General features: G+C 42.3%; 1 protein-coding gene across 1 annotated transcript in view; it reads left to right on the top strand.

Moving 5' to 3' along the window:
• The window catches only part of LOC124615999 (ejaculatory bulb-specific protein 3-like), a 32,020-nt gene extending 10,666 nt beyond the window's left edge, over positions 1-21,354 (top strand). Inside the window, exons 2-3 of the mRNA XM_047144210.1 lie at positions 3,642-3,777; positions 20,998-21,354. Coding sequence (XP_047000166.1) covers positions 3,642-3,777; positions 20,998-21,173 — 312 coding nt within the window. The 3' untranslated portion in view covers positions 21,174-21,354. The remainder of the gene's footprint in view (positions 1-3,641; positions 3,778-20,997) is intronic.
• Positions 21,355-24,158: the final 2,804 nt, after the last annotated feature.

Below are 24,158 nucleotides of genomic sequence, written 5' to 3'. Positions count from 1 at the left end.
GCCTATCTGACTTAGTTTCAAGCGAAACGTTTAAAATTGGTAATTTCTCTCTCCACCTCAGAGATGAGTTTGATAGTGTGCTTTCAATTCATATGTTCAGTCCCATGAGACCATATCATAAAAGTGTCAACTGCGTAAACAAAAACGAAGCATGATGGACGAAGAGGAGCTGAAATTAATGCGTATTCTACGAAATATGCGTTGTTGCAGAACTCTGGCTATGCCGTTAAGCACTTCGCAATATTTATCACTGCAAGAAAGTAGCTGAACGTCTAACTATGGTGATTCAGTTTGACAGTCTCGGGAGAGAAGTGGTCTGCTAGCAACGTGAATATGCTGTACAGGGGTATTTCCTTGAAATGACGACCGATTGATTTATTTTCTGGTTGTATTTGGAACCTTTCATAACATAGTTGGAAACTAATATTCCAGGCATCGCCAAGCTGAGTACTAGATTATTGTGTAACACAGAATTGTGATATCATTATTCGCGGAACCTATCGCCGAGATATATTTCTTCAGTCCATAACTGCTAGTAGTCAGAGGCATTTTGAATGCTGATTCCTAACTAGTAGTCTGCTCTTTTTTGGCAAAAAATACACTATTTCTTGTGCAAATTATTACAACAGAGAGAAATGATTATCTCAATAATTATTAACTGTGAACAAGCGTAGACATTTTGCTAAAAGCAATGATTAATATACTAAAGATCTGCAGTGACATTTCTGGCGTGACTGTAAACATTACTTGTGGAGTAAGTCTCTAAGGGTCTGACTGATCAGTTTACGGGTAAATGATTTAGCATTTGAGGAACCAGCCGACATAAGAGGAGTGGTACATAGCATCTAGGGAACAGTGTTCCAGGCAGTGTAAACAAATCAAGTTGTTCTCAGGACCGCAAGGATTCAAATCGTCGACGACTTGTCTTGCCTCAAATCGTCGACGTCTTGCTCTGTTGAAAGCTGGACTGGTGGACCTGTGTCATATAGGCTTCCATTATCGAGAAACATCGAACGTCTCAGCCTGAAGAAACAATGACAGCCTCATCACGAATTTTTCGCGAGGATACTGACAGTAATCTTTTGTGAAGAGTCGTATGTCATCCTGTTATACCATTATGGCTCCGTGAACTTTACAAGCACATCTGCTAACTTCTACATAGGTACGGGTATTCTTGGGTGGAAGTCCAACTTCTTCACTAAAATTTTTGTGATTTTTTTCGACCGTGGCTTGATATCCTAATACAGAGCAATGTTAAAAATGAGATTCTGTGACAGCACTACTTATAAATGTTCTGTTTTATTGTTCCCATTGAGTCATTGTCAAGAGCGCGTTCTTTGGCTGCTGAGACATCATATGGCATTGTGTTGCCTAGGCGATTACTTTTACGTTATGCCGCAATGGGGGTGCTACGCAAACGCTGTCGGCTACCTTATGCTGAAAACCAAGACAGTGAGGTTCTGTATCAATCGTTCCAAACCAAGCATGAGTTACCGCATATAGAATGCAAGGGTAAATTAACAGGATATACTTGCGGCGTTGTATCACAAAGATAACAGAGCTAAAGAGCTCGAATATGAAGCAGTAGTTACTCCGAAATTGACCGCAAATTAATCAACAAACACATGACGAGTAGTAGAAAAGCCTTTTGTCTGCATAACCAAATATTTCATAGCTGACGTCCAAAATTTCCAGCTTTATAGACCCAACAAGACATCCTACCTTCTCTCTAGAAGGTAATTTGCTATCTAATTAGAACTTGAGATGCCAGCATCCATCTTAAAGCTGAGCAAATGTCTGTTTTTCTTCTTCAGTAGATCTGCTGTATGCTCTCTCGGTGGATAACATTTGACGCATATGCCTAGGTATATTTTTACTTTTGCGTCGCCAGTATGCTACGTACTCTTAAGACGTCGGCATTGGCTTTGAAAGATGATGATAATTTTGCATATTCAACTTCAGACGTCCAGTGTCGTTGGACTGGTATACCATTATGGATGCTACATTCTCATCTTCCTTGACGTCGGATCTCAACTGAGTTCCATATGTGTGAATTCACTAAGTAGGCACTGTGTGTTGTTCTAATCATTCTTGTCCATTACAACTGTCACAACATTGTCTCTCTGCGACCTGATGTCACTCTTACCTTGTGATGTTCTCTTTTTAGCGTCTATACGCAAATCTCAGAATCCTCGTGTAACACTGTTGAAACTTTGTCACTCCTGCTAGCGAAATAGCAAACCTTTTGACCGGTTCGATAACCCTTCTGTGGCAAGAGGTGTTGTTTTGTCACCAAAAAATGCAGTCTTTTAGCGTTGTTAGTTGAGGCGGCGACAGTAAGAGTGTGGTTGGAAAAATTAATCATCCAACGATACTTGTCGAGCTTCACCTGTTGCTCTGACGTCTTCTACTGCAAAATATCGAACATTTTCCTCTGCATATAGGAAATAATTACAAGACATACATACAGCCAATTCGGTTGCACAAAATTTTGTCAGCTGATCACGGTTTCGATTGCACTAGGACAGTCTTCATCAGAATAAAAGGTTACATGCTGAGACGTTTAAAACCATGATGTGGTTACATGTATTCCATGTAACTTTTTATTCCGATGAAGATTGCCTTAGTGCAATCGAAACCGTGGTCAATTGACAAAATGTTGTGCAACCGAAGTGGCTGTATATACGCCTTGTAATCAAATACGTACGGTTGCTGGATCATAGCCAACAAAATGTATAAAATTTCAATATAGGAAATACTTTTATTAGGCCTGGTGTCTTACAGAAGGACAAACTGTCAGTATCATACGGGGTGGGACAATTAAAAGTGGTCTGGAGAACAAAGATCCAGGGTAGGAAGAAACACATCAAAGTAAATACAGTGCTAAGCTGAATAAAGGAGATGTTGAAAGAGACCACCATTCATCTCTTGGCACTTTTTGGCCCTGGTCATTATTTTGAAGAAGGCAGATAGAAATTCCTGCAGTCTCCTGGAAATGTTCTGCTGCAGTTCTGGTAGATATGAGGGCTGTTGCGATGCATATGAAACTTGAGCGCCCCTCATCCAAAGTAATCGCACACTGACGGATCAGGTGACTTAGATGGCCAGGTAGGGCCGCGACCAGACTCACCTCCGCTATCTATCTGTCAGGCGTAGGTCTTTTCCTCCTACTGGAGGTGGTTATCTGCATACGTTTGTGTCCAATCGTATCCACTAGTCCATGCCACTTGAATTTGAACCACCCTGTCCTTGTCCACAACTTCCTTTTTCCCGACATAAAATGTCAATGTAAAATTTAATTCGCCTTAAGTCTTAAGTGGTCTTCTTTGCCTTCCAGTCGTATCTCCGCATTCACTTAACGTTTATTTAAAATGTAGGCGCTTCTTAAGTTTTCCGAGAGATTCTGTATACGCTCACTAAACGATGAGGACATTCCCTTTTGTTCATATATTTTTAAGATATTTGAAAATAATCGATTGGCTTTCCTGGGTCCGCATACCACTCTCTGACTGTATTTGGATTCTGTGGGCTATACTCAGTGCTTCATGCAGTAATAACGAGTTGCTAGACGCAGAGTGGTGTACACAAGCCGCTAATTAGATTTATACCTGTTTATTCTAAAGGAGTATTCTGTTCTGCAGGACGTGTACCAGACAGCCTACGACAACGTGGACATAGACACCATCATCCAGGATGACACCTTGGTCCAGTCCATAATGAAATGCCTGGTGAGCGCTACTGACGACGTATGTGACCCCGCAAACAAGCATGTCAAAGGTGAGGACAAACCCATCGCAAGGACGATATGTAATCGTCTTTACCTTACATTCTGTAGCATCAAATCTCTTATAGCTGTAGTGGACATTTTATGATTCAAAAATATCTCCACCTCCTACGCCAGGGCTGCTGAGAACATACACCTGGTCGCTTGGCAGCCGACAGACACGTCCAGTACTAAAGAAAGTAACAGATCGACATTCCGTTAGTGAGGTGATCGATCAAAGCGCCAGCTGGATCTGTACGCCAGTTGCGAAGGAAACTGGCTGTGAAAAATTTAAAAAATCCCAGCATTTGAGGAGAATGATTCACAGACGCCATAGAAAATTTACATCTGGGTGTTCATAGATGCATCATTATAATCCAATAAGATTTCCGTGCCGATCATACGGAAGATTCTTGCAAGGAAAACTTGGGTCGATCGGTGCCCAGTGACGTGAGGAAACTGGTGTCCCCAGATAAATAAAAAAAGCCTCATTTGTGAAATGCAGGGTCACTGCAAAGAACGGGAAATTTTGGAATGGAGGTTAATGGATGAGCACAGTTACTTGACACATATTTATGTATGTGAAATTGTTGTACAGACTTTGCCATTATTGAATGTCACAAGCATTTTTATTTCTGGAATACCACACTCTACACAAGGATTTTCATTTCTTGAATATCACATTCCTGCAGCTTGATAGGAACGTTATGTATGGCTCGACCTAACATTTAAATACAAATCCCGGAGATTTCCTCTCGTATTGTTGCTTTCAGTTCTTCGGTGGTAGCAAGTCGAGAACGGTAATCCTTCCACAAGAAAAATTCACGCGCTCTTAGGCCAGGCGGTCTTGGGGGCCGTGCAATGTCACCGTGACTGGAAATGTCACCAGCTGCCATCGATACCTGTGCCGGATTTTCCGTTGCCCCGTTATCTTGAAACCGACTGTTTGTTGCAAAATGGGGCAGTTAATGCGCTACAGAACTTACCATCATGGCGACGCATCGAACAGTCGCAACCATCATCATCTTCAAAAAAGTTGCGACTTATAAAGACACTCTATGACATGGCACACCATACACTAACATCGCTGCTGTGGAATGGACGCTCATGACGATGACGTAGATTTTGGTTGGACCAATAGCGAAAATTTTGTCTACTCACGTAGCTGCCGAGGCGAAAGTGAGCTGTGTTCGACACCTACGAGTTGTTAATTGCACGGAGATCCAGAACCAGTCGTACAGGAGACAACATCAAGGTTCTGTGAACTGCTTTCGCCAGAAGCCCACAACTCTTTGTTCGAAGTCAACATTTGCATCTTTCACGTGTTGAACTAATATCGAAAGTGGATTCAAAGTTCCATCCGTACGAGCTGCAGATCGATTAGCAAATTCAACATAACGATCTGATAATGCGTAGACAATACGCATCGTCGTCGTGCATTTTTGCTAACATGCTTTCAGCGTATTGTCTACGCATTATCAGATCGTTATGTTGAATTTGCTAATCGATCTGCAGCTCTTACGGATGGAACTTTGAATCCACTTTCGATATTAGTTCAACACGTGAAAGATGCAAATGTTGACTTCGAACAAAGAGTTGTGGGCTTCTGGCGAAAGCAGTTCACAGAACCTTGATGTTGTCTCCCGTACGACTGGTTCTGGATCTCCGTGCAAATTTCTTCTTGAGGGCAGAACCAATTGCTTCAAAACTGCGAACCCAACTGTTGATTGTGTGCGCTGAGGCAACACGACCACGCCGTCCGATGTTGAAATGAAGCCGAAATTCTCGACGTGCGGCGTCCACCCTTCCATTCCTGTAATAGGCGTTTACCGCAAAGGCACGCTGCACAACGTTACATTGTACCATATTCACAGTTTATTTAATGGGAAGACAATGCAAGCAGCATTCTATATGCCGTTCAGTGTCACCTACGTCGTAGTGTTACCACAACACGTTCCAAGATTTCTGCTTTTGAGTCACCCTATAGTACTTGACATGTGTGGTCCGAATTATACAAAATACGTATCAATGGTGCGGATCATTTACCTAGTTGATATGTTTCATTTGCAACGGCTAGATAATTCCGCAAGACCAGATAAAACATCGGTTATGTACTTCCATGTGGCAGCATGTTACGATCCACGCAGTAATGCCGAAAGATTAGCATATAATGATATCCCGTATTCCAGCCGCCAACATAGGCACAGGTGTTAAAGCGCCACTTGCGTGACGGGGAGGTGCGCCGGCCGCGCATCGAACCCGCCGGGATGGTCGGCGCACCGGCCAGCCTGGATGTGGTTTTTACGCTGTTTCCACACAGCATTAGGAGAATACCAGTTGGTACCCAACTACCACATCAGTTACACGATCAGCAAACATTTAGAGAACTTTCGTCCTCTTTCATGTCACTAACAGAACACGTTTACAGCTGGGGTACACATATTTCTTCCCAAAAAGTAAAGGGGTGCCGACAGGAAAATTCGGTGCGTAGGCTCGTAGCGTTTTTCCATAAGTTAATAAACCCAACAGACTGACATAACAGAGGCTTCAATGAACAATAATAATTAAATTCTCCTTCCCTGTTTACAACAGTCTCTTAACGTTGGGGTAATTTTCGATTTTGCTGCTGTAGAACTCGCGTGGTTTTGAGGCGAAGAGCACGTTGAGCCAAATTCGGAGAGCATTTTCATCCGGAAAGGAAGTTCCCTGAAGGTTGTTCGATAGAAATCGGAAAAGGGGAAAATCCGAGGGCGGAAGAACAGGTGAATAATGTGGGTGGAATAACTTGCCAACCCCGCTCCTGTATAGTGTTTTTGTCGTGTAACTGGCGTTAGCGTGAATTAGCATCAGGCAGGCTCCTGCCCGTTGTTCTTGGATTGCGCCTGCAAGCCGTCTCAGTTGTTGACAATAAATGTCAGCAGTGATGGAAGCAATTAGGAAGCAATTAGTAGCTCACCACACTGTCGCTGGTCGAGCTGACGCGCAACATGATCTTTTGTGAATGTGCGAAGGTGTTTGTACGGGCAGTTGCTGGTTTGTTTTGGCTCAGCCATTCCTTTATTTTTCTTGTGTTAGCATGAAGACACAATTCCTGGTCACCAGTAACGATACAGGACAGAGCATGCGGTACCAGTACAACCGATTTTTTAACCATCCACATCGTGTGCAAATGTCACACGGTGGTGGATAATCACACTTCATCACATTGACGTGGATCATTGTGGGTTATGGCGTTTAAACGAACTTCATCAAACCCCACTGATCTTCCTGCACATGGAGAATCACTAATGAGAAAACTGTCTTCCTTAAAACGAAAAAACCATTTTCCTACCGTGCTCCGTCCAGTGTCATTATCCCCATACACGGCACAAATGTTTCTGCCTCCCTCCGCTGCTGTCGCCCCTCTACCGAACTCAAAACAGATTTCTCCAATTGGCACACAATTTTCTAGTGTCTACAGCTCCGCTCACTATCTCTCCAAATAACAAAATGGCAACATGTTAATTGAAATAGCAATAAATAATAATGTCAGTTGATAAATGAGCACATATTAACCGGAATACCAACATGCAAAACAAAACCTCTACGAGTGTATGCAGCAACCTAATAATTAAAACACACACACACGCACGCACACACGCGCACATGCACGACGTGGTCAAAGTCTTAAAATGAAATATCATGAATACAAAAAGTCATGACCACAACCGCGTATTATGCCTTGCCAAAAATATTCTTTATCTGCGCCCGTTGATGTTAACGCTATTTGATTTCGCGGTCTCGCGACCCTCTTAAAAGAGCCTTCTGGCCGCTTTGGAGAGCTGTAGACGGTGAAGATGTATTAACAGAGGCTGCCATAGGACCTCGACCTCCGACACAAGTCGGGAAGCAGAGTGCTGCGTATGTGACAGCCGGATGCACGGTATCAGCACAGCGCCATGGGCTGACGTCCACGCATGACCGAAGGACAGAAAGGAGCTATTGTGCTTGCAAGTGGCCATGATCACACTTCGAATGAAGTTGTGCGACACACTGGTGTATCATCACGGACTGTCCTACGTGTCTACAAGAAATGAAGTACCCCTTGGTGAAAACAGTGACAGTAAAAAATGTTAACTGACGGTGACCAGAAATAAGTGTAACATCTTACTGGTGACTATCTGTTTTAAACCCGACAGAAACTGCAGTTGTCAATGAACGCAGTTCCATCTCAGTTTCCGAGAGAGAATATTGCGGGGGATCTGCTAACAATGGACATTTGTAGTCTCCTACATTGCAAGACGCCTTTCCGCTCAGCCGAACATTTTGCTGTATGTCGCCAGTGGTCCAAACACTACAGTGGCTGGACAGTATCTGACTGGATTTTGCTTGTTTTCAGATCGTGCAAGACGCCGTGTACACCGACGGTGCAATTAGACGATTAGGCCGCAGCATATGGTGGATGTCATTCAGACCGGAGGTGGTTCTGTTATGGTGGTGTTTTTCACTCAGTTTTTTGGCCCAGTCATTCAGGTTACCGAAAGCATACACCATGATGTTTATTTCAACATCGTCGGTGATTCTGGGTTCCCATATCGTCTAGATCTTCATATTGATCGTGAAATGTTATCTCCTTCTAGATTTATCTATATTTATATTAGTTTTGTTATTCTATGAGATATTCTGGAGTTCATTAACGTTCCTACAGCCTGAGCTCCACATTTATGAAAGGAAAACAAAAGGAAAACTTGCCCAACAGTTTCACGGCTTCAGAAATTATTTATATATACATATTAGAACATTGAGATCTCTCCACTGAAAATTACTCTCAGTGGGGACGCCTATACTACAAAGTATTGCTGGCACAATGAAGACACTGATTAAAACAGGCCACTGTGACTGAACATCTTCATCAAATTTCCAATAATGAACGGTCGTTTGTTCAAAGTCATGAACTTGAAAGAAATAAGTTAAATGCAACACTTTTAACTAATCCAGTTTATTTAGTTGATGTAGAGTGTGCAATATAATCTGTCAATAATATTAAAAAAATAGAATTTATTGTAAGAAAGGTAGAGTAAGAATAAAGTAATTTGAAACTAAAAATCTTGGGATGTTAACTATCCACAAAAATGCTAAAAGAGGGTTAAACTTGTGCAACACCATTAAGCTAGTTACTAAAAACACTCATCACAATGAAGGTCGATTTGTCAGACCATATTATAGCCCAGCTGTTTACAAGCAATTGAAAGGAGTAATAAGGAAGACTACTAGCGGACGTGCAGGTGACACTCCAATAGGTCTGAGCATATCACAAATGCAACTAAAGAAAACTGTTCAACACTAAATACCAACTTCTAATTAATACAAACGCAACACTAGTTGTGATTTAAAGGGCACGCAAGTTGCGAGTTGCTCAGAGATAAAAGGAGACTTAATCAGAGGCTGCAGGCCAACGTCACGGAAATCGGTTTTCGCGGACCCACGCGCCGCTCTCCGCCCTCTCTGCCACCTTACTTACTGATTCCAGATCTCAACGTCCTCGAGGCAGCCGTCTATCATAATTACCAACCTGACAACCCAGGACTTTTCTTTCCAGCACAGTTCGCAGGGCAGCAACTGCTAAAATTCTTGAATAGCACCTTCTGTATTCCTCAGCTGACTAAAAGCTGGCACACTGGTTGCTATCTCTAAGCTCACTGGGTAAACCATAACTGGATGGAGTGGCTGCTAGAGCTCCAAGAATATGAAAAGTCTTCACACTGTTGAAGCATAATATGGCGGAGTCCGATATTTTCAGAAGGTATAAAAATCATGTAACTACCTGTAACAGTCCATTCATGTCACAGTTACGCTGTGAATACTTTCGCTTCCCAAGATGACAACACTCGCATTAACATGGCTGCACGCATACCGGTCTGATAAACAATCGGGTGCTCTGTCGCACGTCCAGGATCCCACAAACCAGCCGATCTTAAACCCAGAGTAAGTGTTTGCCGTTACAAGGAAATTCAGTTGGAAAGACCACATAGACAATATTGTGGGGAAGGCGAGCCAAAGGTTGCGTTTCATTGGCAGGACACTTAGAAGATGCAACAAGTCCACTAAAGAGACAGCTTATACTACAATCGTTCGTCCTCTGTTAGAATATTGCTGCGCGGTGTGGAATCCTTACCAGGTGGGACTGACGGAGGACATCGAAAGGGTGCAAAAAAGGGCAGCTCGTTTCGTATTATCACGTAATAGGGGAGAGAGTGTGGCAGATATGATACGCGAGTTGGGACGGAAGTCATTAAAGCAAAGACGTTTTTCGTCGCGGCGAGATCTACACTCCTGGAAATTGAAATAAGAACACCATGAATTCATTGTCCCAGGAAGGGGAAACTTTATTGACACATTCCTGGGGTCAGATACATCACATGATTACACTGACAGAACCACAGGCACATAGACACAGGCAACAGATCATGCACAATGTCGGCACTAGTACAGTGTATATCCACCTTTCGCAGCAATGCAGGCTGCTATTCTCCCATGGAGACGATCGTAGAGATGCTGGATGTAGTCCTGTGGAACGGCTTGCCATGCCATTTCCACCTGGCGCCTCAGTTGGACCAGCGTTCGTGCTGGACGTGCAGACCGCGTGAGACGATGCTTCATCCAGTCCCAAACATGCTCAATGGGGGACAGATCCGGAGATCTTGCTGGCCAGGGTAGTTGACTTACACCTTCTAGAGCACGTTGGGTGGCACGGGATACATGCGGACATGCATTGTCCTGTTGGAACAGCAAGTTCCCTTGCCGGTCTAGGAATGGTAGAACGATGGGTTCGATGACGGTTTGGATGTACCGTGCACTATTCAGTGTCCCCTCGACGATCACCAGTGGTGTACGGCCAGTGTAGGAGATCGCTCCCCACACCATGATGCCGGGTGTTGGCCCTGTGTGCCTCGGTCGTATGCAGTCCTGATTGTGGCGCTCACCTGCACGGCGCCAAACACGCATACGACCATCATTGGCACCAAGGCAGAAGCGACTCTCATCGCTGAAGACGACACGTCTCCATTCGTCCCTCCATTCACGCCTGTCGCGACACCACTGGAGGCGGGCTGCACGATGTTGGGGCGTGAGCGGAAGACGGCCTAACGGTGTGCGGGACCGTAGCCCAGCTTCATGGAGACGGTTGCGAATGGTCCTCGCCGATACCCCAGGAGCAACAGTGTCCCTAATTTGCTGGGAGTGGCGGTGCGGTCCCCTACGGCACTGCGTAGGATCCTACGGTCTTGGCGTGCATCCGTGCGTCGCTGCGGTCCGGTCCCAGGTCGACGGGCACGTGCACCTTCCGCCGACCACTGGCGACAACATCGATGTACTGTGGAGACCTCACGCCCCACGTGTTGAGCAATTCGGCGGTACGTCCACCCGGCCTCCCGCATGCCCACTATACACCCTCGCTCAAAGTCCGTCAACTGCACATACGGTTCACGTCCACGCTGTCGCGGCATGCTACCAGTGTTAAAGACTGCGATGGAGCTCCGTATGCCACGGCAAACTGGCTGACACTGACGGCGGCGGTGCACAAATGCTGCGCAGCTAGCGCCATTCGACGGCCAACACAGCGGTTCCTGGTGTGTCCGCTGTGCCGTGCGTGTGATCATTGCTTGTACAGCCCTCTCGCAGTGTCCGGAGCAAGTATGGTGGGTCTGACACACCGGTGTCAATGTGTTCTTTTTTCCATTTCCAGGAGTGTATTTACGAAATTTCAGTCACCAACTTTCTCTTCCGAATGCCAAAATATTTTGTTGAGCCCAACCTACATAGGTAGGAATGATCATCAAAATAAAATAAGAGAAATCAGAGCTCGAACAGAAAGGTTTAGGTGTTCGTTTTTCCAGCGCGTTGTTCGGGAGCGAAATGGTAGAGGGATAGTATGATTGTGGTTCGACGAAACCTCTGTCAAGCACTTAAATGTGAATTGCAGAGTAATCATGTAGATGTAGATGTAGATGTAGTAAACATTACGACAATCCGGTACATCTACGGAATTTAATCATCAATGAGTGTCTTTATATAGATATGACTATTGATACAGCATATGTGAAGAAACCTGTCGCCCCTCTTCCTCACCGAATTACTGTCAAGGTTACAAGCGACGTTGCACGATATTACCCCGATGTCTCCTGTTTGTTGTTGTTGTGGTCTTCAGTCCTGAGACTGGGTTGATGCAGCTCTCCGTGCTACTCTATCCTGTGCAAGCTTCTTCATCTCCCAGTACTTACTGCAACCTACATCCTTCTGAATCTGCTTACTGTATTCATCTCTTGGTCTCCCTCTACGATTTTAACCCTCCACGCTGCCCTCCAATGCTAAATTTGTGATCCCTTGATGCCTCAAAACATGTCCTACCAACCGATCCCTTCTTCTAGTCAAGTTGTGCCACAAACTTCTCTTCTCCCCAATCCTATTCAATACCTCCTCATTAGTTACGTGATCTACCCACCTTATCTTCAGCATTCTCCTGTAGGTGATTCAATTTTTGTCAGGTGTGTTTATTTTAATGTACTGTGTATCTGATAGGACATTTCTCATTTCAGATAGCGCTGCTCACATCTCCGAATGTTCGACATTACGCCATTACACTGCTGTGTCGATCATGCCAAGCTGAAAAACGGAATCATTTAACCTAATTCTTTGTGGGTAGTGTTACTTGATAATACAGAGGGGATCAAATTACACTGACGGAGAAAAATTGTAACGCCAAAAAAATAATTAATGTCGAGTAATGAAACGTTGGGAATATATTTGTGTAGGTAATATATGTAAGTGATTAACATTGAAAGATCACATGTTAATGTAAGCTCTGGATAAGGCTTTGCAAATGTAAAATGGTGGTACGTTATTAACCGCCGTGACCGTAATATTGAATGCTAGCATGCAAACGTTCGTGTATTGTGTTGTACAGACACCGGATGTCAGTTTGTTGGATGAAGTTCCGTGCCTGTTGCACTTGGCCCCCGCGCGGTATTAGCCGAGCGGTCTTTGGCGCTGCAGTCATAGACTGTGCGGCTTGTTCTGGCGGAGGTTCGAGTCCTCCCTCGGGCATGGGTGTGTGTGTGTGTTTGTCCTTAGGATAATTTCGGTTAAGTAGTGTGTGAGCTTAGGGACTGATGACCTTAACAGTTAAGTCCCATAAGATTTCACACACATTTTAACATTTTTTTTGCACTTGGCCAGCCAATACAGGGACGGTTAATACTCTTTGTAGATTACGGTGGAGTTGTTGTCCGATGATGTTCTATATGTGCTCGATTGGAGGCAGATCAGTTGATCGAGCAGGACAAGGCAGTATGTCGACACTCTGTACAGCATGTTGGGCTACAACAGCGGTATGTGAGCGAGCATTATCCTATTGGAAAACATCCAATGGAACACTGGATGGCACCACAACAGGCCGAATAACCAGAGTGACGTATAGTTTGTAATCAGGGTGCGTGGGGTAACTACAAGAGTTCTCCTGCTGTCATACGAAATCGCATCCTAGACCGAAACTCCAGGTTCCAACAAACCTACCACAACAAAGGTCAGAATTTAATAATGACTGTGGCGTTGCTCACGCTGCTAAATACTGCATTTTTGGGTAACAACAAAGTTATTAAGTGGCAGGTGTCATTAGAGCAAAGTTAATAAAGTTATTTCATGTAATAATGAATAAACTAGGCACTCATCTTTTCGTGTTTCCCACGCCGGTCTCGTTGTATAATCATGGCTCAATCGTCGAAAATCTAGGTGGTTATGATTCCAAGCTCGGATGCAAAAAGGCCTAGGTTTCATTCTGCTATATTCAAAAGATTTATAGATGTGTTTCACAAACCATTCTTGAAGATTAAACCTTCGAAAGTTAGCACAATGCCGATGTAAAAAAACAAAAAAAAAATAATCAGCACTCCGAATCTAAGTTACACTTCTTTTATTACTTTTGTTGCAGTATCACGTAAATCACAAAACATCACTTCACAGTACAAAACATACTTGAAAACATTTTCCTCACTGTTAAAGTTCATATTTTATGAGCTGACTACAATTTGCGTCCGACCCTCTCAAGGTCCGACTCTCTAACTAACTAATAACCGCTTACGCGCCCAAAAATCAGAGTTACAAGTGCGTCAAAGGTCATAGTGACAAAAGAAAGAATACACATAAGAATAATATCATCGCAACATAAACATATCTATGTATCAAAGTACCTCTACATTAATGAAATCAAATCTGAATGTTATCTCAGAAATATGTTAACTACTTTACAGAAACACAGTACAATATTGCTGGTATCGAGAGGTTCAGGTGAGCTGCCGTAATGGCTACGTAATTCAAGTACCATTACAAGGTGCAGGTGCAGTGTTTTTAGCACGCAGACAGGTTGGTTGCAGACCCTGAGCTGGCCTGCTTCTAACCAACACACGGCTATAACTGGCACCGAGAGAGAGCCAGGTGTCATCAGAAAACACAACAGACCTTCACTCCGCCCTCCAATGAGCTCTCACTTGGCGCTAATGAAGTCACAAATGGCGGTGGTTTGGGATCAGTGGAATGCACCCTACCGGGAGTCTTAGATACTACTACCCAGTTCGCACAGGCTTGTGCAGCCGGGGTTCTTTGTACCAGCGCCTCAGTTCCATGGTTCTGATTTCAAAGAAGCGATCAAGTCTACATCATCAAAAGGCACTGCCCTTTCATACGTATCATTCTCCTCTTGCGAAGTAGCTACCAAATGTCATGCTTGCGTCCATTTTTTCTAATACACAGTTTGACGATTAGAGCCCAACCCGTAACTAAGATGAAGGCCTCCTCTCTCGTTTTGATAGCAGGTTGAAAATGGTCAGTAATTCATAACGACAGTGATTGTCTCATGAATGTAGTTTCTGGACATCATACATTCTTTTTGGGGGCTGTGTACGTAATTAAACTTGCTTTCATTTTCAGTATCTTTAATTTCCTGGTATTTCTTTTCATCACAAAGTCGTTTAACTACTAATACTCTTTCGCTTATTTGTTGAATTATTTTATTTAATCATACATTTACTATTTATTAATTGCCATTTATCTAGGGCTTAAACGGGTCAAGGACACACAGCATTAAATTATGCATGTACTTCAACTTCAAATGAAGAAAATCTGGTTCCTCAGTTATTCCCAAAGAAGCTACATTTGATACATAAGTTTACTGAAACTTACCTGATATATAACCTCACTCTTAATTTTGGAGGCTGTACGATTACAAGTCATAGCTTGATAGTAATTTACGTTTATTCGTCTCATAATTTAGATCAGTACACCAATTTTGTATTCGCAACGATCATCTGACTTTAGAGGATACACTGCAAACTCTTGTATAATTTATATTCACTGCTTTATATGCTATATTCGTGGTGATTCTGAATGTCATGACACTGATGTACATTTCTTTTAAATAGAAGCATTTCTGTACGAAACATTCATGTGTCTCAAAACAATTTCTGTACATAAGTTACGACTCAATTCTTCAGACTACTTAGGTTTCTGTCTTTGTTATCGGTCTTTGTTATAGCTACCTTTGGGACGAATGTGAGTGTTTATTTCCATGTACACTCTAAGACAAAAGAAACGGCGCACCTCGAAGGAGTTATGCTAATTGGTGACAAATGGATATTCCTACAGGCATCGACGGAAAGCGCAAAATTGTAATGCCCACTGGATGAATGTGTGAAGCTCTAGAGCAATTTCACCGCACAGCTGCCAAGGATAGTAAACAGAGGGCATGTGGATACCAAGGCATAAAGTCTCCAAGAATTTCATTCCATGTACTCAGTTGGACAGTAACTGTGACTCGCACACAGGCGACTGAACAATACATTTGAGAGCGGAGGTGTGGTTCGGCTAGAAGAAGCCAGCTGGAGTAATTGGCAAATCGCTCGACTTTTGAATAGGAGCGATGCCACTATTAGACGATCTTGGCAGTAATGGGTAGACCATGGCCAAAGACAGCGTCAAGAAGGAAGCGGTCGACCTCGAGAGACGACAGAACGTGAGGACCGAGGAGTTGTCAGATAGGTACTCAGAGTACTAAATTCATCATTATCGTCGATCCGACGTGCAACTGGTGCTTCGTTGACCACAAGGACCATTAATAAGCAGCTCACCGAAAGGGGACTGAGTTGACGGCGCCACTTGCGCCGACTACCATTGACCTCTGCATACCGTCAAGCATGTTTGGAGTTCTGTTGGACACATTCGGCATGGAGTCTCATTGACTGAAGTAGTACTGTCTTCATTGATGAGTCCCGCTTTGAACTGAGCCCTGATGACCAACGAAGTCGTGTCTGGCGAGGTCCAAGACAGCAGTGGGATACCAATCCGAGTCTCGACCACCACACTGGCAGACAAGCAGGAGGACGCCTTGGGTTGTCATCCGCTGCACGCTTACAGCACAGCGGTACGTCGATGATGTTCTACGTTCCATTTTGTTGGCCCTCCTGTACATGGCGAGACTTTCTACTGTTTGTCTTCGTGCTTGCCAATCCCTATCTTGGCCAGCGGTTCTCTCTCCAATTGAGAACGTTTGGAGCATCGTGGTCAAGGTCCTGCAACTGCCATTGTAGCAGCAGTAGCCGATCTAACAACTGCTCCGGACACTTGCTGTATTATACAGGCGTTGCCGACCACAATGCCGTATTCTGTCCGTTTACATATCTCTGCATTTGATTACGCATGCCTGTACCAGTTTCTTTGGAGCTTCAATGTAATAGCCATGTTCGTAAAAACGCATTGTATACCAGATAAGATTACACACTCGTTTAATATAAACTGAGGTGACAAAAGTCATAACAAATCGGAAGTCCCCTGCAGAAATAATGAACTATGCAGCCTCTGTAGCCGTCTATAATTGCGCAAGTGTTTCCAGAGCACGATCTCGGAGGCCAAATCATTCGCTCGATCTTTCCAGAATGTTCTTCAAACCAATCTCGAACAACTGCGGCCTGCTGACATGGAGCATTACCATCCATAAGAATTCCATCTTTGTTTCGGAACTTGGTCTCCAAGTAAACGAGTATAACCATTTTCAGTCAATGATCGTTTGTGTTAGACCAGAGGACTTACTCCAACAGCCCACACCATTATCAAGCCAACAGATGCTTGCACAGTGCCTTGTTTATAGCTTGAATCCATGGTTTCGTGGAGTCTGCGCCACTCTCGAACCTTACCATAACCTGTACCAACTGAACTCGGGAATCATCTTCCCAGACAACGGTTCTCCAGTCATCCAGGGTCCAATCTATATGGTCATGAGCCCAGGAGAGGCGATGCAGCTGATGTGCTGTTAGCAAAGGCATTCACGTCGGCCATCTGCAGCCAGAGCCCATAAAGCCCATCAAGCCTGTGATATTCAGTCCTCAAAATGTACAATACAAGGGGCAGAGGACTCTGACGCTACAGTGTTGTGAAGCTGTTGCCACTGCAGCGGCCACAACTCAGCATAGTTCGTTGTGACGCTCTTCCATAGCATTCAGTTAATCAGAACACAAGCTGTATGTCGGTCAACTCTTCATCAATAAACTTGTCCAAACCGCTGTGAATCATTACAAACGACGCATACTACCGGAAAACAAACCCTAGACAGAATCCGTCATTACCACAGTCTGACGAATTTTGACTTTTGATCTGGGCTTTGAATGAAAGCATGAATTTCTGACTAAATCTATTGCATGTAGCTGGAGTCTCTTTCTCTAAAACATGTCAGGTTTTTTCACCGTCATCATTAGCATCATCAGTGTCTGTACCTAATGAAATCGCGAGGCAATTACAGAAAGATGGAGGCGAAATGGTCTCATAAAATGGTAAAAAGTAGCGTATGAACTAGAAGAAACAAATTTGGTAAACTGGACACTTAATAGCTGGCGGCATAACTTTCGTTTATGTTTGCCTGTGTATGATCCCTTTATGTCCTTCCTTTTGTGTATCACTTTTCCTTCACGTGTGATACACCAGCAGTTGTCAGCCATCATGTTTATTTCCCTGGACTTTGATAACGATGTTCCAGAGTATTAAATTCTTGATTGAACCGTTCACCTTGTTTCTCTGATGCAGCAGCCAAACTGTGCTGAAGGCTGTCTAGGAATGACACTAGAAAAAAGTAGTTGTAGGGAGACTTTGTACCCTCACTGTTTGAACAACTGTGGTATAATCTTCCAATAAGTCCTTGTAATCAGTCTGCTTATTCTTGCCATGAAAACGATTCATAATATTTTTTAATCTTCTCCAAGCTTGCTGCTCTGTTCCCATCATTGGCATGTAAAGGTATTCATCAGCAATCTACATATGTCTAGTCCAACAAACATCCATTTTTTCTACTTTACAACCTATAGATTTGGGAATTTGCTACGCACGTATTGTAAACAGTTTCCTGTTTTGTCCAGTGCTATCACATTCTGTTTCATCAGTCCTGATTTAATTTGCAGTGGAGACAATAAAATGTTATCTGGATTACCCTAATGTTCATTCACAGTTCTCATCGATCCCGTTATCAAACCTTTTCTCTTAGGCCATTCTCTCAGGCTTATGAGGTGTCCTACTGTCCCATTCATACATATGGAAATGCATATTGTTGTACCCTGTTTGCTGGACGAGGAGAATGCGAGTAACTTCAAAATCACCTCTTATAAGACATTGGTGTTTTTCATTTTGAATGAGTACATTCGAGTCACTGTATGTCTTTTTTAAGTGTATGAACACGCAGTTGGATGCTAGCTTGTTTCCAGATGTACGAATACTGCTTTCAAACTTCGCTTCGACGGATCTATAAATAAACTTCATTGCTTACCGTCATACTTTTCAGCTACTTCTTTCACCACTAATCCGTCGATGTTTCTGAGAACATCTTAAACCATCATCAACAAATAATTTCCTAAAGCCTGTACCACGAATTCTCAGCACTGGATATGATGCAAGGTGTACGACTAAATTATTTGCACAAGTTGTACTGAGTCTTTTGACCGTCCCAAGTCTTTCACGAAATTATTAAGCCCTGTTTGTGTAAGAGATTTGGGTTACAAAATTGGTACCACTTTCGAAGTATTCAGGTTCAGTACTTTCGCGACTTACTTCCGGTTCAAAGAAATCAAATGTATCCAGTGACGTCGGTGGGGAGTGGATCAGCAGCCCTAGACCATGAGGGAAAGATCTAATCGCCGAACCTAAGTTCAGATATAAGACTCTGTTGTTCATGTCTCTTTTGTTGTATCCCAATACTTTCATCATACAGAAGTACCAGTCATCTACGTGATTCTTCTGTTCGCGCCGTACCATAGGAATAGCGACGTTCAAACATTTCAATTTACCATCACTGCACACTTAACTGTTTCACGCAATTACGACACACAATGTATTGACTAAATGACTTGTTCTGATCCCTGATCTTCATGCGAAAGTAAGCAAACTATGACTTCCGCACGATTTCTGTTATTTGTCTGTGTATTTTACCTACAACATAAGTTCCGCATATATAACAAAATATACCTGGGCCATTCACCCACTGCTTTCCTGTCATTTTGAACACAGCTTCGATGAAATAGCACCACTCACAGCAAGGCGCGTAAGCACCTTCTTCTTGCTCTCGTATGCACACAACTCTATATTTCTGCTACCATAAGGAAACGTCAGCTTCTAAGTTAATTCTCCCCCTCTACTTCGGTATCCTACAAACAAACAATATTGCTACATTTATATAAATTTCACTACATCACACAGATTCCGCAGCTGACAGATAACAGTACAGTTGCGTTAAGGGAACTACGTTTCAGTAATTCTGGTACACTACATAAATGAAATGATGTGGTAAATAAGAAGTTGGGTAGTATTGGTAGCAAAGGTAGGAAAAGAAACATAAATGAGTGGGTAACAGAGAACTGTGAGCCGACGATTTCGCTTTGTATCTTTGATTGTTAATTTTGCACATAATTAGAGCTGCAAACCATTCAGTATTAATTGACTGTGGATTTAATATCCTTACAGAATATAAATCACATTTTATAAGTAATGAAATTAGTTGATCGCTTGACTTCTGCCCCTTTGTCTAACCATAGAGATGACATATGATGCAAGCACAATTTAGATGCACAAGCATAAAAATATATTTAATTATTGTTTTTATTTTGTACTCAATACAACGTTCTTCATCAGATCGAAGACAAAAGTTTCCTGTTATTATTGATAATTGCAGAAGCTGTTTGCTAATAATAGAAACATATTTTATGTAAGTTCAACGAAGTATTGAAGCAATGTTTGATGTATTTTTGTTTTCCGGTTTTTCTTACATTTTTGTTGAGGAAATCGGGTTTTCTAGCGCTGTATGTGATTAGTAGATATTGTTTTCTTTATTTTTACTACAACATCCTCATTGTTTCACGTTACAAATCAACAATTTACTTTCAAGTAACAGGCATTAGGATAACTACTAAAAAAAAAAAAATTTCCTTGGATTACTCGGCCCATTATAAATCCTCACTCCGTTTCTAGAAAATTCATCACAACTGATTTTTAGGGGGATCTAGTTAGACACAGATCGCATACGCAAAGAAAGCGGTCGTGCGCAATACACGTAACGTACAGATAACGTGAGGACCGCCGTAACTGACCAAAGCTACTTGAAAAACTACTGTGCTTACTTAGGGCAGACTACAACAGCCTTCAGTAGTATTACAAGTCTATTAAATTGTAAATATCCCGCAGTAGGTTGGCGGGAGGGGTATCTGTGCAAAGAAAACTGAGTGTGATGGAAAATTTCTGGCATCATTGTCGTGTACAATGCTACCAAATTAATAAAGAACACCACTTACTTTCCGAACTCCAGAACTTACATCGCTGTGTGAAATTAATGTAAGCATGTGGGCAAAGAGTAAAGTGGGAACTACTGTTCTAAACAGCGAGTAACATGAGCGAACAAATTTGCAAGCGAGACACACGGCACATACCACCTACACTGAACTCTTATAAAGCTACTATTAATAGAGTACAGATATAGAGAGAAATGTAGGTACTAAATGAAACGGTAACTGTGTGTGGAATACCAAGCCACTCAGAAAATACCCCTGAACAATCTCCAAAATTTTTCTGATACAGTTGGAGTTTACCCTGTGCAAGTACTCTCCTCGCTTACACCCTGTTCCCCGCTTCACTTTTACTTGTTGTACTGAACTGACTCTGTTTTTGTTTGTACTTGACAGAGCTGCTGCCCGAAATGCTCGCCACGGGATGCGCCAAGTGCAGCGAGAAACAGAAGCATTCGATGACTAAGTACTTTGGGCACGTCTCACGCAAACACCCCGAACTCTTCAAGCAGTTCCTCGACAAGTACGACCCCGCTGGCGAACAACTGGACAAGATTAGAATCGCTGCCTGACACGCACCTACAGTTCTGCAACATGCCTGCTTTCATCTCTGGGAAGACGTATTCATGTGTTAATAACAACCAGCTTATTTCTGAAAGAATTTTCCTGTCATACACTCAAAAACCTGTCTTTTAGTAAGTGTATACTTTATAACGGAAGTTCTGTATGACAATATAAACTACGTGCATCTCATGTGTAATGGTTTTCAATTTTAGCCAAGTGTCAGGAAATTTTATACATCACAACTTCAGATTCAAATGGTTCAAATGGCCCTGAGTACTATGGCACTCAACATCTGTGGTCATCAGTCCCCTAGAACTTAGAACTACTTAAACCCAACTAACCTAAGGACATCACACACATCCATACCCGAGGCAGGATTCGAACCTGCGACCGTAGCAGTCGCGCTGTTCCGGACTGAGCGCCTTAACCGCGAGACCTAACAACTTCAGAACTATGATGTTTCGTTCAGATTGATTCGCTACTAGTCTGACGGCTCCAGTCATAAATGTGTGTTCACTCGATGTTTCTTTTCTTATTTGTTAGCGTGAGTGCTTCCAATGTAAGGCAGTACATGATGCAGACCTTTGACTGTGTTCAGTTTGTTACTAACATAGTTTCATATTGAAATCCAGATTAAAATAGGATCATACCGCACATCTCTGTTTTCTGCTGTACAAACATATCTAATGTCACGGGATTCCACTCGGTAATAATAAGAAGTGGATTTCAGGAAAAAATAATTGATGGAACATGCTAGAGTAACATAAGCCATATCTCTGGGTGCATTCATACTGCCCCAAAGAGCAAACTGAATCTAAAGGTTTAGGATCCAGAGGACCATCATATTTCATATTAAAACAGCAGACAAGTATAGAATTAGGAACAACGTGTGTAGTCAAGTATAGACCTTAACAATACCTCAGAGGAAGGGGAAACAAGGTTCTTTCAGAAAGTAACAAAATACTCTCCTCGAGCATATGATAAAGATAAGCTCTGATAGAGCTCTAATATTGACTATAGTGACAATTAGAACAGAAATAATGATACAAATTATTCAACAACCAAACGACTGTCCCAAAAGAAGATGAAAAATGTAACTATGTAACGAGGAGAACATATTCATAGGGCTAGAACGATTGAAATACAATGATTCTACTGAGTGACGAATGAAGTTGTTCGTTATTAGCTTAAACCAAGCAATAAATCGTAACATGTTAACCGACCTAAAACATTCAGATTTCAACCCGTTATCTTTCATGACACCGAATTTGTTTCATTCATGTTTCAACTCTTATATCTTCGAATGAAAACCTAGAAAATACAAAAAAAACACAAGTACTTTCCTTTCATAAATTTAAAATCTTTTTTCCAGCAATGTGTTCTGTTTGCTCTATACGCATTTCGTCTTTTATATTAAGATGTCTTCAGTGAATTTAGGCTGGAATCATACAGTTTTCTTTTATATGAGATATTTGTAGATTAAGGAACGATTGGCGTTCCAATTTTTGTAGAAAAAATACCATTTACAGTTATTTATTTGTCCGGCGAAATCTGCATTTCCTCTAAGCTTGTAAGTTAGATGTTGCTCTGTTACTTCACTTAATAATCTTCGATGTATTGTAACTTCATGATATTTTTGTTATGTAGTTTTCAAATTTGTAAGCAGGAAGATGGAGTTTAACGTCCCGTCTATATAGAGGCCATTAGAGACGGAACAAAAGTTGGATTGTGTCAGAGATGGAGAATGAAACCGGCTGTGCCCTTACAATGGAGCCATCTCTGCATTTGCCTGGAGTGATTTGGGGTAATCACGGAAAACCTAAATCTGAATGGCCAGACGTAGATTTGAACCGTCGTTCTTTCGAATTCGAGTCCAGTGTGCTAACATTTTGCACGCTAACTGCTGTGGAACACAACTACCAGTCTGGCACTAACTTCAGTTTTTCTTACGAGCACTGTAATATCTGTCGCAAATCTGTGTTCACTCGATGTTTATTTTTTTTAGTTACTAGCGTAAGTGCTTCCAATGTAACGAAGTGCAGACCTTAGACTGTTCACTTCTACTCACTTTCTCCTTCTCTTTCTCTATGTTTATATGTTTGTATATGTGTGTGTGTGTGTGTCTGTGTTTCTATATGTCCACGAAAGTGGTTTTCTTCTGTTGATATTTTGTCAAGACATCTGGAAAGGTGGGACGGAGATTCCGAAAGTTCTATGTGGATGTAAGAATACAGTGGGTAGACAGTGTTAGGTGTTCAGGAGATTGGATTTGTAGTTTAAAAGTTGGTAGGAGAGGGCCATGGAAGAGTGAGGGGAAAGTGTTTATGTAGCGGTGTTCTGATAATCATATATTGTGGTGCCATTCTACTATTTGTTTTATTAACGTAAATTGTGAGTTGTTTATACACTTGGTAATTTAAAATGGTTTTCATCATAACTTTGGTTCATTGTGCGTCTAACTTCTTTGGAAGGTTAGAAGTTGTCTTTTATTTATTATTCTCATAATTTGCGTCTCATCTTTCCTAGAAGTAGCCTTACGATGATGTTCTCTGAAATGCTTTGCAAATGTGAAGGTGTTTGTCCCATACTTCCAGGCTCTCATCAGTTCGTCGTATGTGACACTGAACTTTCTGATTCCCAACATGTCAACCATCGCAAGAGCTATTTTGTAATTGATATATGTCTGCTGTGCAATATAAGTTTACGGCTCTTCTCACTATTGGAGTGTATTTTTTGATAGAATTGTCTGCTATGTATGCTACGCTTCTTGCCTCGTCTTTTGAAATTGTTGGTGATTTTGTGAGAGTTTGTATTTGCATGTCTTTGCCTCCTATTTTGTGTCTTCTTATGCATTTTCTTGATTATTCTCTGTTGCTAAGGTACAAAGTGTGTCGGGTTATGTTGTGCTGCTGTATGTGGTTCTGTGTTTAATGTCATTGTTATTCTTTAATTTCATATTTTGCTCTGTGTCTATATTTGTGTTGTGTCTATTG

This window comes from Schistocerca americana, chromosome 5 (genome assembly GCF_021461395.2).
Source record: "Schistocerca americana isolate TAMUIC-IGC-003095 chromosome 5, iqSchAmer2.1, whole genome shotgun sequence".
NCBI classification, from domain to species: Eukaryota; Metazoa; Arthropoda; class Insecta; order Orthoptera; family Acrididae; genus Schistocerca; species Schistocerca americana.
This window is presented reverse-complemented; position numbering and strand designations above follow the sequence as displayed.